The 20518-nt window shown below is 38.2% G+C and overlaps 1 protein-coding gene across 1 annotated transcript; it reads right to left on the minus strand.

Moving 5' to 3' along the window:
* Positions 1-3633: 3633 nt before the first annotated feature.
* On the minus strand, positions 3634-5364 carry LOC105048826 (purine-uracil permease NCS1-like). Its single transcript, XM_010928285.3, has one exon. The coding sequence runs from the start codon at positions 5279-5281 to the stop codon at positions 3767-3769; it is 1515 nt and encodes a 504-aa protein (XP_010926587.1). The 5' UTR covers positions 5282-5364; the 3' UTR covers positions 3634-3766.
* Between the last annotated feature and the right edge of the window lie 15154 nt (positions 5365-20518).

A 20518-nucleotide genomic window follows, 5' to 3' on the forward strand; every position in this document is an offset into this window, starting at 1 on the left:
CTTAAGCTCGATGATTTTAGAAAAAATTAAGCCCGAATCATGTCCTGGCTCAAGCTCACTAGAGAGCTTCTCGAAGTGGTTCCACTTTTCGAGAATAATATTATTAATTTAAAACTAATTTAATTAAATTTAATTAAATATTATTAATTTAATTTAAATATTAACTCTAATTTAACTAAATCTTATAAATATTAATTTAAATATATTAAAATATTTAAAATAATGATATTTGATGATCGGTATGCAGTCGCCGCCGCCGCCGCCGCCGTCGCCGTCGTTAATACTCACCAAACCCATGAAGATGGCACTATGGCACAGAGGCGGTGCTGTGCGGCAAGAGATGGTGCAATGCAGCAGGAGAAGAAGAGGAAGAGGTGAGGAAAGAGGAAGGTAGGGGGAAGAAGGGGGAAGGTGGATCGAGAGCTCGGGAAGGCCACTTGGGGCTCAAAAAGGCGATCGAGGGGAGGCTGGCTAGGGGCTCGAGGAGGCTTGGGGGCTCAGAGAGGTGGCAAGGGGGAGATGGACTGGTGGCTCGAGGCTCAGGGAGGCAGCCGACAGCTGGCAGCTCAGGGAAGCCAAATCTGAAGGTAGAGGAAAGAGGGAGACTAGAGGCAGCCAGAGGGAGGCGAGCCAAGGGCTCGAGGAGGCGATCGGGGGAAGGTAGGCCGAGGGCTCGGGGAGACTTGGGGAGGTGGCAGGGTGGAGGCGAACTGGGGGCTCGGGGCTCGAAGAGATGGTCAGTGGCTCGAAGAAGCTGGATCCGACGATGGGGGAAAGAGGGGGACTGAAGGCAGTCGGGGGCTCGAGGAGGCAGCCGACGGCTCGTAGCCGATGGCTCGGGGAGGCAGGAGGCGGCCGAGGGCTCGGGGAGGCGGGATCTAGCAGTCAATGGCTCAAGGAAGTGGGATCCAACGATCGAAAAAAGAGAGGGTCCGGAGGTGGGGTAAAGAGAAGGGTGGCAAGGAAACCATAGGTGGGGGAAAGAGGGGGGAAGAGGAAAAATTTAAAATTAAAAATCGGATAGAGGATGAAATAGAGATAGTATTAGCGTCTGCAAAATTACCATCGCTATAGCCATCGCTAGGAGGTAAAATAGGAATAGTATTAGCGACCATAAAATTACCATCACTATAGCCATCACTAATATCGATAAAATAGAAATAGTATTAGCGACCACAAAATTACCATCGCTATAGCCATGGCAATCATTAGCGACGGCAAAACGTTATCGCTAATAAAACTTTTCGTCGTTACTAAGATTACGATCAAATTGTTCGTCATTATTAGCGACAGTATAAACTCCATCGCTAAAGCCGTCGCTAATAACTTATTAGCAATGGCAATCAATTAAACTATCATTAATAGTTTGTCGACTTTTAGCGATGAAAAAATTTTTGATCATAATATTTTATCGATGAAGAGCACTTTTAGCGACAGTTTTTTTACCGTCGCTAATAGCCGTCGCTAATACATGAATTTCTTGTAGTGCTCGACCTTGCAGATGAAGGAGAACCCTTGTTGTGGAGGACATGGGTGATCGCCGGCATTGTTGGTTGCTCATCCCCATTGTCCATGCCCATGCATGCCATCCACACCCACACATGCCGTCCATCGGTTCATCGACCCCATCTCTGTCGGGGCGAATTGCTCGAACTTCGCCCCATCGCTCGACATACCTCCCACTACTGGAAGTCATAGCTCTTGCTTTCTAGAGCATCGACGCAGGAGAAGACTAGCAGGGCCGAGCTCCATAGGTCAGAGCATGGGATCAACACCAGCTTGACCGTGTCCCACAGCATCAACTCCTCCTCGATCACCTCCTTGATTGCCATCTCGATTGCCATCGTCTCCTTTACCGACACCCTTCTCCATCCACTCCTTGAAACACGTGTCGGAGGAATCCGCCAGAGGAGGAGGGCGATGACCAAGACGATCCATGCTTGTGCAAGAAGCACTTTCCCTGATTGATGAGGAACTGCTAGGTGTCGTCAGCACAGAAGTGCAGGCAAGCTTCATCGCAAGTGGTGATGAGCATCGAGCTGAGTTTCTAGTATAGCAAACCATAGGAGGCAGTGGGGGCAGTAGACTCATTGGCATGGCCTCGAGAGCTGATGAGGGTGCCTAGGAAGAGAAAGTCAGAGGTGGTGGGGGCAAAGGAGGAGGAGAGCTTGCGGCTGTCGGAGGTAGTAGAGTTGAGGGGAAGAGGCGGAGACTGTCAAAGCAAGCATCCTTGTCTGGGGTGAGGCGGTGACCACTGCGGCTGTGGAGGAGGCCTAGAGAAAGAGCTATGATAACAAGAGCAAGGAGGGGGAAGACGATGAAGGGAGCGAGCTTGGGGGGTGAGTGATGGCAGGGAGGAGAAAGAATGGAAGAAATATTGGCTGGAAAAGTAGGGAGAGAAGAGACAATGGGAAAGGGGGGGTGGGGGAGGGTAGGGATAAAGAACGGGAAGAAGAGGCCACTGCTACAGTATGCATGCTCGAGCTCAAGGAGAAAGGGAACCGACTGATCCAGATGTTAAAAGATACAGGGGTAATTTGATCATTTTATAATTTTATAATTTTTTAAACAACATCGTTATATCTCGAGAGGGTAAGTATAGGTTTCTCAAATTATTGAATGAAAATATAATAAAGATAAACCTCAGGGAGATTTTTGTAATTTATTTATTTTAAAAATACAAATTGAGTGCAGCAGTTGAAAATGACACCGATATTGTAATTTTTATTGTACTTAAAAATTAATTTAATAATTAATTGGTATACCAACATTCAATCTTGCTACAGATCTAAAATTAGATAGATTTATTTTTTCAAATATTATTGAAAAAAATTTTAATAATATATATATATTTAAATTATATTTTATTCACAAAATTTGATACTGATGACCATAATTTTGGAGTAACAAAAGATTTTCAAGAAGATAAACCTCAAGCAGAAATATACATTAGACTTCCGGTGCCATATCCTCTTCATTACAAGGTCCTGATTACAACTTCGAAGAAATAAATTTATTCAAAACTTTTCAGCATGCCACTCCCACAAAGATATCACTTAGCACAATTCAATATCAAACTTTTATTATAAATATTTTATTATCTATTAATTATTTTTTATAAAAAAAAAATAACTTTACATTTTCTATCCAGAGAATCGCCAGTGATACAGCCAACAAAAAATCTCCATACTAGATTATTTGACTTTAACAAAACCCGACTATAATATACAAATGACTCTATAGCATACTCTTATAATATTTGCTTTACATTTTTCAGCACAAGCAAAAAAAAATTCCAAGAAGAATTAATATTTATGTAAATATGTTGAACGAAATTATATACCATATGTTTTTTAGTTGACAACATAAATTTCATCATATTTATATTATCTTTTTTTGTATTTTATACAATCCTGCCGCATAGCATGGGTCCTATACTAGTAGTATGTTTGGCTCTAACGAACATAAATAAAACTCTATTGCAGCAGGTAAGACTCCATCAAAGCCATTTAATTTGGACCATAATCTTATAGCAAAAAAATAAATCTACACCATGATTGTACTGAAAGACACTAATACATGCCGGGATCGTATAAAGATATGGCATGTAGGCACCTTAGAACCCAGTACTGATTGGTATACCAGCTAAGGTGGTTAATTCATAATTTTTGACTTGTACACTTCCCATCATCTATGCAGAATCATCGTATAATTACAATACAAGCCCAAAACATTAGAATTTGAAATCTGAATAATCTGACACCAATCAAGCCATTGTAGGCTGGAGAGGTTCCCACACAGAGGGAACAGTACTGACCCTCTGAGGCCATCTCCAGCAGGAGAGGACCCAATAGATCGCCGCTGCCGAAAAGATGCCAAAGAACCAGGCGTTATCATATATGACTACGAACACTTGCGAGGTTGCCTTCAGGATTCCAACCTTATGAAGGAATCCCGGAATGGCAGGCGCCACACTGACAACCAGAGCACCAATTGCTGCAACATTAAATCCTCTTGAGTAATAGTACGGCCCTCGAGGATTAGCAGAGTACAGTGCCTTCACGTCGAGCACCATGCGGCGGAGTACGTAATAGTCGACAAGTATAATCCCCGAGACTGGGCCGAGCAATGCCGAGTACCCGATGAGCCAAGTGTAGACGAAGCTCTCACTGGATTCGATAATTCGCCAAGGCTGGAAGGCGACACCGACGAATCCCGTAAACAGAGCACCCCCTGCGAAGCTGAAGGTGGAAGGGCTGAGACTGACGAGAACGTTGGCAGGGGCGACAAAATTACCAGGAATGTTGGTGGTGATGGTGGCGAGGCTGATGCCAAAGATGGCAACGACTATGGTAAAGGTTCCACCGATCTCTGCTAAGAGATGAATTGGGTTGGAGATCACCCTACCGTAGATCACTTGTGTGGAGGAAGTGATGGCCAGGCCAATGAAGGTGTAGAGACCCATGAAGATGGGGAGGCCCAGCTGGCCCGCGATCTGATCGTACTGGCGGATGGCGAACCGCGTGAAGTCCGGTATGTTCAGCGCGATGCTGGACCAGTTGCTGATGGTGGCGGTCAGGGAAGGGAGGAAGACGGACCAGAATTGTGACGGGCCGAGACGGGAGGGAGTGGAGAGCATTTCTCCGAAGCCGCCGGCTTTGAAGTACGCCCAGAAAAAGAGCCAGCCGGTCAGCAGGAGGAGCACCGGCGCCGAGTAGTTCTGAAGCAGTCGAATGCCGGCCATGCCCTTCCAGAGAATGGCCAGTTGGAGCAGCAAGAAGAGAATGAAGCAGGAGAATTCGAGCGCCGACGTGCCGAGCCAGTGGATCGGATGGGCGTACCAGGAGTTCTTTATGGAGCGAGGGAGGAGGAGGAAGATGGCCTGGCCGCCGATCCATGTCTCGATGCCGCACCAGGCGCAGGCGACGAGGGCGCGGAGGAGGGCGGGGACGTGGGCGCCGCGGACGCCGAAGGCGGAGCGGAGGAGAATGGGGAAGGAGATGCCGTAGCGGGTGCCGGGATGGGCGGTGAGGATGAGAGGGGCCAGGAGGATGGTGTTGCCGAGGATGATGGTGGCGACGCCTTGCCACCAGGACATGCCGAGATCCACAAGGCTGCCGGCGAGGTAGTAGCAGGGGACGTTCACCACCATGCTGAACCAGAGGAGGGCGATGTCCCACCGGGTGAGGGTGCGCTTCGTGGCCGGGACGGGGCTGAGGTTGCTGTCGAGAAGGCTCGCTTCCGGCTTGAATTCGAGCACATCTTCCGCGACTGGAGGCATCACCACGGGTTGGGGGAAGGCGGGGAGGGGCGATGGAGAATAAACTTTCCAATGGATGTAGAGCGTAGGCAGAAGACCAGGTGTGGGAAGACAGTGGCGTTCTAGTTATTACTTGCACCAGGTCCAATGGACCCCGCCAAATCTCACGGTTGCTAACACGCCACATTACCCCTTGTACGTCACGAATTCCACATTGGGCGTTATCCACGAATATATATATATATGTGTGTGTGTGTGTGTGTGTGTGTGAGAATGTAGAAATGTTACCGATAACATGAGATAGGATACTGTAAAAAAACAGTGCATGCCCACGAGAGTGCGTGAAATATCATGAACATAGTGCATCAAATTAAATTATTATATTTATTGTAGGATCTTATCAACTCAACTGATATTTTCGAAACTCAAAAGTTCTTAGATCGATAAAAATATCGATATAAGACTCGATTGTGGAGCTCATCATAAAGCCGACCTTATAAGAAGGCCGACTTAATCAAAAGATCAAGATTATCAGAAAGCCGACCTCATCGGAAGGCTAAAATTGTCAAGAGACCGACCTCATCAGAAATCAAAAAATCGACCTCATCAGGAGACCGACCTCATCAGAAAGTTGGAGGCTGACCTCATCGGGAGACCGATCTCATCAACTAAGCTCATCATAAGTCCGATCTCATCATCATCTGGACATGTGGCAGCAGATTGTTATCTGAGATAAAAATCTTCTCAGATCACATCGTTTCAAGATCGATCTACTTCTCCAGTATTATCTGCTAAGTCGGCTTAGTCTAGAACTGCTAGTGAGCAGGACATTCACCTCAGTTATCTGTCGATCTCCTCCAACCAAAATCAGTTTACATTGATTTCTGGCCAACTTGATTATCGACACTAAAGACATGATGCCCAGTTTAGATAGTTACTGATGTCAACTATCCCACATCGGTTTGTTACCGATGTACCAACATATCTACGGATGGTTATCTGACAGCTATCATCCAATTCAGCTATAACTGCCTTCCAATTATATTTCAACTTATTTGCCACGTGGGCGATTGTCCCACGATCTCTGTACAGCTGGCCATTTTATTACAACAATTCAATAACCTAACAAATCTCTGACGGTCTAACAAATCTCCAACGGTCTAACAACCTAATAGATCTCCAATGGTCTAACAAATCTTTAACAGCCTAACAAATCTTTAAGAGCTTAACAGATCTCTAATGGCCTAAACAATCTTTCTTTAAGGCCTAAGCAAGCTCTCTTTATAAAAAGGGGACAAGATACTCTCCAGAGGGGAAGTCTAAGTCAAGCCTAAGTGAACAAAGATAAAACTCTGCTAAATTTCTCAAAAAAAAATAGAGTTTTCTTCACTTTTCTCCACTCAAACTCTCACTTTTTATTTTCTACTTCTCCATTTTCACTATCTATTCTCAATGTCCTGATTGACTTAAGCATCGAAGGATCCTAAACAAGAGGGCACCCCACAGTTTTCCCAACTTTTTTTGCAGATTTTGCTTATGGTTCACATTGGCACAACTCTCTACTCTCCAGCTCTATTCAGCATCGGCCTCACCTCCGGAGCTTTGTAGTAATAGATTGGCGCTAGAAGAAAAATCTTATCCAAAAAATTTTTATGGAAATGATGAATAGAAAAGTACAGAACTATTCCTTATCCGCACCATCTTCTCCGAAAAGTACACCAGAAGCTACTCAACCTCCCATTGTGTTAGATCCACAATAATTTAATCTTCTACTTCAGCAAGTTTAAGTTTTTACTATTGCGGTACAACAGTTTCAATATACCACGGAGTAGCAACTAGAGACAGTTCCTCAAAAAACTCTATCTCAACACAATCAACAACCAATCCATCACAATTTATCTACTATTGGGATCATCAATATAATATCAAACCTCGGTGGAGATTAGGAGATCGATGAAAGTTCTTTCCCGAAAAGACAGCGTATTGACAATGAGCCTTCAGTCATGAAGTCTGATCAAACAAGGGCAAGAAAATCTGTCCAAACGAGATATCTATTTGAGAAAACTCGAGTTTCAACTTGAGATTTTAAGATAATATATCCTTGAAAGAGAAGGAGATGAAACATCTCAAGATGAACTCATCTGATATATGGGAGACCCAATCTACCCATGACGACACCGATCAGAGGTATTTTTTAAACCTCTTTTATATTCAATTTATTAAGATTGATTTATTCTTAATTAATCAATTTAATTCTTAAAGTCATATCATTTTTAATATTTTGAAGTTTACTTATTATATTAAGCTACATCGACTTCATGATTGACCCAATCAAGGTCAAATAATGTTCATGTTATAATGAGATAGCATCTTTAGTCCCACATCAGTTATGAGTTAAGAGGAAGTATGGATAATATGGATTGGAACTTTCTCTCTCCCCGTAAAGGATAAAACCATGAAGCTCCAAATGATTAAGGCTCACTAAAGTCCAGAGATGATCATGAGTCAGAACGAACAATACCTCATATACATGGGAACAGAATTAACCCAATCATCCGAGCCATCTAGTCTCTTGACCGTAATAGTTCATTATATATATGTGTGTGTGTGTGTGTGTGTGTGCGTGCGCGCGTGTGTATGTGTGCGTGCATATATTAAAAATAAATCTTCAACAAGATCTAAGGTCGCCTCGATAAGATCTGAGGTGAAAGAAACTGATCTTGACAGGATCTGAGGTCATCCAAAAATTATCTACGAGATCTGAAGCCATCTCTAGCAAGATTCGAAGTGGAGGAAGCCGACCTTGACACTATCCACGATCACCTAAAAACCCTCGATAGGATTTGGCAAATACACATTAGCAATCTATATGAAAAAATTTATCCGAAAGGATGCAGTAATTCACTTGAAGAATCAAGCAGAATAGATTGGACGACTTCATCAGAAAGCTAACCTCGTCAGGAAACCAACTTCATCAAGAGGCCAAGCTCATCATAAAGCTGTCCTCGTCAAAAGGTTGAAGTCATCAAAAAATTGACCTCATCAGGAGGCCAAAATCACGAGGAGGTCGAGCTCATCAAAAGATCGAACTCAACAGAAGGTCGACCTCATCAGAAATCTGACCTCATTAGAAAGCTGACTTCATCAGGAGGCTAAGATCGTCAGAATACCGACCTCATCAAAAGATCGATCTCTTCAAAAACTCGATTCTCAGATATAACTTAAGCCCCAAAAGGGTCAAGAAGAAAAGTCGATCTCTGGATCAAGCTTAAGCCCTAAAAAGGCCAAGAAGAAAAGCCGATCTCCAAATTGAGCTAAGTCCCGAAAGGATCAAGATCAAAAATTGATCTTCGGATCGAGCTAAGTCTAGATGGACCAAGATGAAAAACTGATCTTCAGATCGAGCTTAAGTCCCGATGGATCAAGATGAAAAGTCGATCTTCGGATCGAGCTTAAGTCTGAATGGACCAAGATGAAAAGTCAATCTTCGAATCGAACTTAAATCTCGAAATGATCAAAATGAAAAATCGATCTCCAGATCAAGCTTAAGTCCAGATGGACCAAGATAAAAAGTCAATATCCAGATAAAACTTAAGTCCCAAAAGGATCAAGATGAAAAGTCAATCTCCGAATCGAGCTTAAGTTCGGATGGATCCAGACTGTCACACCCCAAATTTGGGACATAACACGACCATGCAACTGAGAAATGGAGCTCACGATAACACGAAGCTAATCCATCATAATCATCTAAAATTCATCAAATAAAAAGATTCAATTCCATTATTCATCAAATAATTGAACCAATACTGGTTCAGAGCATCTAAATCCAAAAGCAAGTACCAACCTAAATCTCAACATTCATAAATAACTACGAATCCGTGATCATAAAATAAACTAAACTTCTGCTACCAAATTTTCAAGCTTGCTACGCAGATCTTCAAGTTTAAATCCTTCATCGGTCCTAATCTTTTTTTCTCTGTAAAAAAATAATAATAATAAAAAGAATATGAGCTATACTAGCCCAATAAGTAAAACTTGCACTTCTTTATCAGATCCAGCATAAATTTTTTATGATAATATAATATTTAAAAAATAATAGATAATATAAAATAAAGTATTTTATAGAGCATATAATAAAACAAGTCATAAACCAATCATGCATGCATAAATCATGAACATTTCATAAACATAAATCATAAATTATTCTTGTCATGTATTTGTATCATGTTTCAAAATATTGTTCACAGACATTCGTGCTAAGGTCACCATTATATCTATGATAGAGCTATGTTTCTTAATCGATAGAGTTCTTAATTCATATACCAACTTTATACCCGCTGGCAGGGTCATGTTTCGTGTGGATGCTAGCTCCGGATGTCGACTTTTCCGAAAAGATTCGTTCATAGCTATCTGAGAGCTTTTAAAATCCTTATATCTTTTTTTTTAAAACATACATATACATAGATGAAAAAATAATAAAATTCATGCTTTATAATCATGCTATTTTCATAAGACATATTCATGAAATCAATGCTCATAATAAAACATACTTTTTCATATCACGTATGCTGATCTTTATTTTATGAAAAATATGATTCCATTAACAAAAGATCATATGCATAAAAATTATGAGAATTTAAAAATAAATAAGGAGCGTAAAATTCACTTACCTCGTTCATCTTAGATCTTCAGACTTCGTTAGAAGGATCAGCTAATTCTATTTAAAATATCAAATCATCATCAATTTCTATTCCATGAATATAATAAGATAAATCATAAGAAAAGAGGACTGTTGTCCGGATATGTCGGACCATCCAGATATCAGAGCAATTCAGGATCTCTGATCTGAGGATCAAATTTAAGTAACTTGAATAAGAAATTATGAAGCACAGATTAGATCAAGATCAATCAATAGAGTTCATTAATAATAAATTTGAAAGATCTTTGATATGATCAAATGAGGTTGACATACAGCACGGATATCAAAGGAACTTCGGATCATCTTGTTAGAGTCTATATAAGCTCTTAAAAGATGAAGGCATGACTCGGTATAGAATTCATAGATCTTTTTAGAGAGAGAAAATCGGTCATAAGAGAAAAAATAGAGAGAGAAAGTGGAGAGAAAATTTTCGTATCCTTCAAAAGTGACAATCATGATTGAGATCATCAGAGGTCATATCAGGATGACTTAATATGAATTAACCATGATCGATGTTATCAATTTCGAACAAGGATCGGATCGAGATCCAATCTACTATAGAATTTTGGAGCAATCTTAAGTCATCATATTTTTATCTCAAGTTTATCCTAGGGTCTATAAAATAGTCAGAGAGAGAATGATCCCAGAGAGATAAAATCCATAAAAAAAGATAAAAGATCTAGAGAGAGAAAATAAAGAAAAAATTTAGAGAGAGAAATTGGAGAGAGAAGGTAAAGAGAGGAGAGAGGAAAGAGAGAAAATTCTCTCTTTTTTTCTTATTTTTTTATTTTTCTATTTTTTTTTCTTTTTATTTTTCTTTTCTTTTTTTTTCCTTCATTTTTCTTTTATTTTCTTCCCGTGGTCTTCCCTGGCCGAAACAGGGGACCGACAGGTCCCCTCCCTTTGATCGATCATCCGGGCCGCAGCCGGCACGACGAAGGCCGACAGCAAGGGGGCAACCCTCTCGAGTTCGGAGAGGCCAAGGCCAGCGATCGGTAGTGATCGCCAGTGTCAGAAAATCAAAAAGAAGAAGAGACCAAACAGGGGGTCCCTTCTCTGATGAAATCTAGTGACATCCGTCGTCGGCAGTTGTGCACAGAGGCACAGAAAAAAAGAGAGAGGAGAGTGGAAGAGGAAGAAGGACTTACCTCAGCCTTCGGTGACCCCACCAGTGAGAAATCACGGCGAGCATGAATCGAGGGACCACGGCTTCAATCAGGGAAATCAGAGAGAAAACACCGGCGATCGTCGATGATTGCTATGTCCTCTCATAGAGTAGAGGAGGGAGGTTCTTATAGGGCGGTCCTAGGGTCCTTCAATGGCCCTAGGACTCCGATTTTCAATCGAAATTGGAGAAGGAGAAGACTCCGATCGGGAGTCTTCTTCCCCCTTTTTTTTTTCTAGATGGGCTTAATGGGCTATAGGCCTAACAGGCTGGGTTATCACATTCTATTCTTAAAAAAAATTTCATCCTCAAAATTTAACGTACTTTTATTTTCAAATAAGTATGGATATCTCATCTTCATATCATCTTCAAGCTCCCAAGTAGCCTCTCTCTCCTCATGATTACTCCAATGAATCTTCACATATGGAATGATGCGTTGTCTTAGCACTTGCTCTTTTCGATCAACAATTCAAAGGAAAAACTCTTCATAAGTTAAGACTTCATGAACTTGCAATGGCTCATATTTTATCACATTATTTGGATCATGTATAAATTTTCTCAGTGGTGAAACATGAAAGACATTGTGCACTTCAGATAAATCCGATGGTAAGGGGAGTTCGTAAGCAACATCTTCTACTCGGCTTAAAATTTTAAAAAGTCCAATATATCGCGGACTCAGCTTGCCATGTCTTCCAAACCTCATGACACTTTTTGTAGGTGATACTTTTAGAAAATTATGATCACCAACCTGAAATTTTAATTCTCTTCTTTTTCTATCTGTCTAACTCTTTTATCTATCCTGTGCTGCCTTGAGTCTTTTCTTGATCAGATAGATTTTCTCTCTAGCATCCTTTTATTATCAGTAAAATCCTTCCTTATTTATAACTAACATATTTTATAATATCTTTTAATTTAAAGAATTAATATTTCTAATCAATTCAGACCATCACGCTTTTGCTGTGCACTCTGATCTCAACTTACCAAATTATCTAAGTTTATCAAAAATAAAAATATATTTGTATGTTAAATCAATCAAAGATAGATCCAACTTTTAGATTGCATATAAAATTTAGGATAAAATTTAAAGTTTTCTTGTCATTACTATATCTTAGGCATAGCACATCAAAATTAAATCTTCATCCACCTTCTATGTTTGAATTTATTACATAAGCTTCACCACTCAAGAATCCAATATATCTAGAATTAATTTGAGTTAACCTTCGATTTACCTTACAATCATTTAGACAACTTCCAAACCAACCTTTCTTTGCGAAAAAAATTAACATCAAAATCAGCAAAGTTATCATGTCCTTTATCCATATAGGTTTAGCATTCCAATGTCATCGAATATACCCAACATATTATATCAATACCTCCCACTTCATGCTAGGGTCAGCACTTCTCATACTCAGATCAATCCTACTAATTGAAATCTAAGATATAACTCGTCAATTCTATTATAGACATCATATGCCACTTATGCATAAATTTCATTATAATACCTATTGATTCGAAATCAAATTATTGAATCCTTTCTTTTATATCTATCATGATCCTCATGATCTTGGCCTCAAGTTCAAATATCACTAAAGTCACAATCCTAAATAATAATAACCTAAAGCTCAAATACCACTTAAGTCATATTCTCTAGTGATCATAACTTAAACATTATATCATTCTATCACGTCCTTAATGATCATAATCTTAAGCTCTGATATTATCCATCATACTCCACTCTGTCACATCCTATTGATCATATATAAAATTTTAATATCACTTCATAATCTCAATGATCTTAAACCTAAGCTCTGATATTATTCTATCATATCCTAATCACGTATATCATAATCTCCAATGATCAAAACTTAAGCTCTGATACCATAAAATATCACACCCCAATTTCGGGACATAACATGGCCATGCTATCGAAGAATGGAGCCCACGATAACATGAAGCCAATCCATCATAAGCATCTAAAATTTATCAAATAAAAAGATTCAATTCTATTATTCATCAAATAATTAAATCAATATTGGTTCAGAGCATCTAAATCCAAAAGTAAATACGAACCTGAATCTCAACGTTCATAAATAACTACGAATCCGTGATCATAAAATAAACTAAACTTTCACTACCAAATTTTCAAGCTTGCTACGTAGATCTTTAAGTTTAAATCTTTCATCGGTCTTAACTTTTTTTTCTCTATAAAAAAAAAATAAAAAGAATATGAGCTATACTAGTCCAGTAAGTAAAACTTGTGCTTCCTTATCAGATCCAGCATAAGTCATTCATAATAATACAATATTTAAAAAATAACAGATAATATAAAATAAAATATTTCATAGAGCATATAATAAAATAAGTCATAAACCAATCATACATGTATAAATCATGAACATTTCATAAACATGAATCATAAATCATTCTTGTCATATATTTGTATCATGTTTCAAAATATTGCTCACAGACATTCATGCTAAGGTCACTATTATACCCATGACAGGGCCATATTTCTTAATCGACAGAATTCTTAATTCATGTACCAACTTTATACCCGCTGGTAGGGCCATATTTCGTGTGGATGCTAGCTCCGGATGTCAATTTTTTCGAAGAAATTCGTTCATAGCTATCTGAGAGCCTTTGAAATCCTTATATCTTTTTTTTCAAAACATACATATACATAGATAGAAAAATAATAAAATTCATGCTTCATAATCATGCTATTTTCATAAGACATATTCATGAAATCAATGCTCATAATAAAATATACTTTTTTATATCACGTATGCTGATCCTTATTTTATGAAAAATATGATTCCATTAACAAAAGATTATATGCATAAAAATCATGAGAATTTAAAAATAAATAAGGAGCGTAAGATCCACTTACCTCGTTCATCTTAGATATTCAGACTTCGTTAGAAGGATCAGCTAATCCTATTTAAAATATCAAATCATCATCAATTTCTATTCCATAAATATAATAAGATTAAATCATAAGGAAAGAGGACTGTTGTCTTGATATGTCAGACCATCCGATACCAAGATAATTCAGGATCTCTGATTTGAGGGTCAGATTTAAGTGACTTGATTAAGAAATTATGAAGCACAGATTAGATCAAGATCTATCAATAGAGTTCATTAATAATGAATTTGAAAGATCTTTGATATGATCAAATGAGGTTGACATACAGCACGGATATCAAAATAACTTCGGATCATCTTGTTAGAGTCAACATGAGCTCCTAAAAGATGAAGGCATGACTCGGTATAGGATTCATAGATATTTTTAGAGAGAGAAAGTGAAGAAAGAATCTTCGTATCCTTCAAAAGTGGCAATCATGATTTAGATCATCAGAGGTCATATCAGGATGACTTAATATGGATTAACCATGATCGATGTTATCAATTTTGAATAAAGATCGGATCGGAATCTAATCTAGTATACGAATTTCGAAGCAATCTCAGGTCATCATATTTTTATCTCAAGTTTATCCTAGAGTCTATAAAGTAGTCAGAGAGAGAATGACCCTAGAGAGATAAAATTCATAAAAAAAGATAAAAGATCTAAAGAGAGAAAATTTAGAGAGAGAAGCTGGAGAGAGAAGGTAAAGAAAGGAGAGAGGAAAGAGAGAAATTTCTCTCTTTTTTTATTTTTTTATTTTTTTATTTTTTTTCATTTCTTTTTCTTTTCCTTTTCCTTTTCTTTTTCCTTCCTTTTTCTTTTATTTTCTTCCCATGATCTTCCCTGGCCGAAACAGGAGACCGACAGGTCCCCTCCCTTTGATCGATCATCCAGGCCATAGCCGGCATGGTGAAGGTGGGTGGCAAGGGGACAACCCTCTCGAGTTCGGAGAGGCCAAGGCCGGCGGTCGGCAGTGATCGCCGGTGCCAGAAAATCAAAGAGAAGAAGAGACCAAATAGGAGGTCCCTTCTCCGACGAAATCTGACGGCACCCGTCACCGGCAGTTGTGCACAGAGGTACAAAAAAAAAGAGAGAGGAGAGAGGAAGAGAAAGAAGGGCTTACCTCAGCCTCCAGTGACCTCGCCAATGAGAAATCACGGCAAGCATGAATCGAGGGGCCGTGGCTTCAATCGGAGAAATCAGAGAGAAAATACCGACGATTGTCGATGATTGCTATGTCCTCTCACAGAGAAGAGGAGGGGGGTTCTTATAGAGCTCATCCTAGGATCCTTCAATGGCCCTAGGACTCCGATTTTCAATCGAAATCGGGGAAGGAGAAGACTCCGATCGGGAGTCTTCTTCCCCTTTTTTTTTGGGTGGGCTTAATGGGCTTTAGACCCAACAAGCTAGGTTATCACAAAGATAAAAAGTCGATCTCCAAATTGAATTTAAGTCTGGATGGATCAAGATGAAAAGTCGATCTCTGGATCAAGCTTAAGTCTCGAAAGAACCAAGATGAAAAGTCGATCTCTGAGTCGAGCTTAAGTTCGAAAGGATCAAGATGAAAGTTGATCTTTGGATCGAGCCAAAATCTCGATTGGATCAAAGTTTTGATAGGACTAAGATCAAAAGTGAGATATCTGATCTTCGGATTGGATCTCACAAAAATCCAAAGTTTTGATAGGAGCAAAAATTTGATCTTGGAATTTGTTTAAAGCTCCAAATGGGCCAAGTTTTCTTGAGAATCAAAATATCGATCTCTAGATCGAGATAAGTTCTGAGAAGACCAAAAATCTAATTTTCGGATCGAGATAAGTCCCGAGAAGACCAAAAATCTGATCTTCGGGTTGGACCTCGTAAAAATTCAAAATCCTGATTAGACCATAAGTATTCAAAGTGAGACATCTGGTCCCTGGATTGGACTTCATCAAAATTTTATGCAAGAAAATTGATCTCCAGATTGGACTTCGCAAGTCTCAAAAAGATAAATTCTGACTTGAAATTTCAAGTGAAATGCCCTTGAAGGAAAGTAGATGAAAAATCTCAAGATGGAACTTCTAATGCATGGGAGACTCGATCTATCCATAATGACATCAGAAAGGATCCGAGTAGTTCACTTAAACCAAATGGCACAAATTCATCACATCGGACAAGCTGAGAACCTTTTTCTTGGACTACTTCATTCATCCAAAGTGATCTCTTCAGACTCAGAAGTGGGGGATAAATGTTGTGGGATCTTACCATCTCAGCTGATATCCTCGAGACTCAGGAGTTTTTGGATTGACAAGAATACCGATATAAGGCTTGATTATGGAGCTCATCATAAGACCGACCTTATAAGAAGGCCGATCTCATCAGAAGATCGAGATCACCAGAAAGTCGATCTCATTAGGAGGCTGATCTCATCAGGAGGTCGATCTCATCAAGAGGCTGATAACTGAGCTCATCATAAGTCCAACAACTGAGCTCATCATAAGTTCAACCTCATCATCACCTAGACATATGGCAACAGATTGTTATCTAAGATAAAAGTCCTCTCAGATCATATCGACTCAAGATCGATCTGCCTCTCTGGTATTATCTGCTAAGTCGGCTTAATCCAGAACTGCTAGTAAGCAGGACATTCACCTCAGTTATCTGTCGATCTCCTCTAACCAAATCAGCTTACATCGATTTCTGACTGATCTGATTATTGACACCAAAGGTATGATGCCCACTTCAGATAGTTACTAATATCAGCTATCCTACATCGATCTGTTACCAATGTGCCAATACATCTACAGACGGTTATCTGACAACTGTCATCCAGCTCAGTTGTAACTGTCTTTTAATTGTATTTCAGCTCATTTGCCATATGGACAGTCATCCTATGATCTCTGCACAACTGACCATTCTGCTACATCAATCCAACGGCCTAACAAATCTCTAACGGCCCAATAGATCTCCAATGACCTAATAGCCTAACAAATCTCTAATATTCTAACAAATTTCTAATAGCTTAACAGGTCTCTAACAGTCTAAACAATATTTTCTTAAGGTCTAAGCAAGCTTCCTCTATAAAAGAGGGATAACGTGCTCTTCGGAGGAGAAGTCTAAATCAAGTCTCAGTGAATAGAAACAAAATTCTATTAAATTTTTCAAAAAAAATCAAAATATTTTTTACTTTCTTTTACTCAAACTCTCACTTCTTGCTTTCTACTTCTCCATTTTCATTACTTTTCTCAAGACTCCGGCTAACTCAAGCATCAGAAAATCCTAAATCGGAGGGCATCGCACAGTTTTGAGACTTTTTTTGCAGACTTTGCTCACAGTTCATATCGGCACAACTCTCTGCTCTCCAACTCGGTTCAGCACCGACTTCACCTCTAGAGCCTTGCAGCAACAACATTCATAAATTTTAATAAAAATTATCTAGAGATTTTCTATATGTCCTTCATAATTTGCTTATGAATGATAACCCATTCCTGAGCATTCTTAATTTCTTTGTCCCTTCGTGTTCCCTCATCGTACAAATCTAGCAATCTCTTCTTGCTCCTCAATAGTGAGGACACATATATAACCATCATTTTCAACAATAAATCTATGGAAGATACAAGAAGCGAGAACAAGAACATGAGTGCCAAGGGGAAGAAAAAGTCTTTAAAGACTTGAGTCCTCAAGAAATATCCTTGGACATGAGAATCTTAAAATAATTTTTTAAAAAAATTATCGAAATACTTCCTCAACTTTAGCTCAATTTTACTTATCTTTCATATACTTTAAAAAGTATCAAATTGAGCCTTCTAATTATCAATCTATTTCAAAATGATTCAGTCATTTATTTACAAACAAATAGTATTAGTTATTCCTCTCAATGAATGAAAATGCCTCTTATTTATATGAAAGAAGTCATCGATAAGAAAAGGATGGAGGTGGAGGGAGCCATTATGAACAGAGAGGGTGGGATTGTGGAGGTCCAAGTGGAGGAAAGGGACGACATCGAAGGCCTCATGGGTGGACTTGAAGGAGAAGAAGAAAAAGGGGGTGAGGAGGAGGGAGGAAGAGTCCATTGGCAATAAAAGATGGAGATGGAGAGAACACTATGAAGGGGGAGGGCTCACGAGTGGTTTTGAAGAAAGTAAAAGATAAGGAGGAGAAAAGGATGAGAAGAAAGAAAGGGGGGAAGGATGGGTTGTTGGTAAGAAAGGATGGAAATGGAGGCCACCATAGAGAGGTAGAGCTCACAGACGGGCTAGGAAAAAGAAGGAGAAACGGAGGAGAAGTGGGTAAAGATGAAGGGGAGGAGAGAGGAAATGGTTCATAGGTGGCTTGAAAGAGGAGGAGGAGGAGGAGAAACAGATGAGAAAAAATGAGAGGAGGGGGATGGATGGATCATCGATGAAAAATGATTGAAGATAGAGGGAGCCATCATAGAGGGGTAGGGCTCATAGGCGAGCTTAGAGAAGGATGAAGAAAAAGAGAAGCGGATGAGAATGAAGGGGAGGAGGGAGAAGAGGGGTCGTCAATGAGGAATGGATGGAGGTGGAGGAGCCGTCATGAAGGATGAGAAATGGGTTAGAAAGAAAGGAAGGAGGCCGAAGGAGGAACACCAACGATAGAGAAGAAGATTAATCGAAGAGGAGGGAGGAGGGAGGAGGTAGGGATAAGGATATTTTTATTATTTTATAAAATAATGATATCATGATGGTCATATTACATTATTCCATTAATGGAGATAGACAGTTGGATCACATTAGAATATATTGATAACTAGAAGAACTTATTTGATACTTTTTAAAATATAGGAGGTATAAGTAAAATTGAACTCAAATTAAGGGGGTTGTGTTCCTATAATTGTTTCATAATTTTTTTGAAGCTTCAAATGCATGAGTACCTCAAATAGTTTACCCCATGGAGGCAAGGCTAAGATCAGAAAAATCACTTAGGTCGTATCTCATAAATTTAAATGGTGAAATAAAATCAGGCCAGGTGGGTTGTGGCATTCCTTTGTATCTAGTTGATAATATTTTTATGCTAACAAGAGAAACCCAAGCATCAAATAGGAGTACAAGTGAATAAATAATATAATTTGTACAAGAAATTTACATTCCACCACCCTAAAGCCCTGTTTGGATTTGTTGTTGATAGTAAAATTTTTAAAAATAATGCTTTTAAGAATTAGAACTTTTGAAAGTAGAGTTTTTATAAAAAGCTATTTACGGATAACCACATTTATGAAGTACTATAAAATTTTAACATATGTTTGGTAACTAAAAGAAAAAAAGTACTTTTGGTATAATAAATAATAATAATAGATGTTGCATGATATTATATAGTGGAGAATAATATAATATATTATTATATTATATATTATTATATATTAACTATTATTATATTATATTATTAAAATATAATAATATTATAATAAATTATATTATATATTTATAATATAAATATTATTTTTTTTGTATACTATTCTTATCATATAATGTAATATAAAATAATATTATACTACGATATAATATTATTATAATTATGATGTAATATAAAATAATGGATTATAATCTAATATAATAATAAATTATTATATAACAGATTATATTATATTATTATAATATAATAATATTATATTATTATTAAATATTATTCTATCAGTTATATTTTTATAATATAATAATATTATTATAGATTATATTATATATTTATAATATGTCATAATATTAATTTATTACTATATTATATTATATTTATAATATAATAATATAATATGATATAATATAAGATGTAATTATGTGATTTGTTAATGAATATTTTAGTCATTAAAAATTTTATTTAAATCAAAACAGCTTTTCAATATAGGACAGAAAGTATTTTTGAGTAAAGCTCTAACATAAAGCTTTAATCTAGATCTTTTCAACTTGTTAGCAAAGTCAAAACAATTTTTAAATTTTTTTATCATCCAAAAATATTTTTGAAGGATCATAAAATACTTCCTGACATTCTAAAAACTTAGTCAAACAAAATTTTACCCATCTACTCTTTTCAGGGCATTTCAATGCATGTGCACTAATCCCTCCCATTAGAATATGGGTAAATTCTATGTCAAAAACTACAGCAACCAGAATATTTTGTATTGGATAAGGCTTCCGGCCCCAAAAGCGGATCACAAGATCATGTGGTACAAAAACCTGGATGTAAGTACCATTAACACCATCAATTGCATCCTGATTGATTATATATTTTTTAGCAAATAATAGGAGACCATTTTTTGGCTGATAAATATCCAAATGTGGCATGCGTGTTTGCAATCATAGGAGGGTGGTGGGGCTCAAGGCCTTCTCAACTGTTATCGCAGCTCACCAGTACTGTAGAGCACATGATTGAAGAAATAGTAGCGGACCATCGCCTCGAATGAAGGAAGTTGACAAAAATAATCTTACTTCTGATATTACGACTCATCGTGGATATGAATATCGCGAGTTGTTCTTCAACATTTACATGGATTGTGCA

The sequence above is a fragment of the Elaeis guineensis genome, chromosome 7, assembly GCF_000442705.2.
Source record: "Elaeis guineensis isolate ETL-2024a chromosome 7, EG11, whole genome shotgun sequence".
NCBI classification, from domain to species: domain Eukaryota; kingdom Viridiplantae; phylum Streptophyta; class Magnoliopsida; order Arecales; family Arecaceae; genus Elaeis; species Elaeis guineensis.

Coding starts and splice junctions, on each gene's coding strand:
- LOC105048826 (XM_010928285.3), bottom strand. CDS start 5,281: ATGCCTCCAGTCGCGGAAGATGTGCTCGAATTCAAGCCGGAAGCGAGC.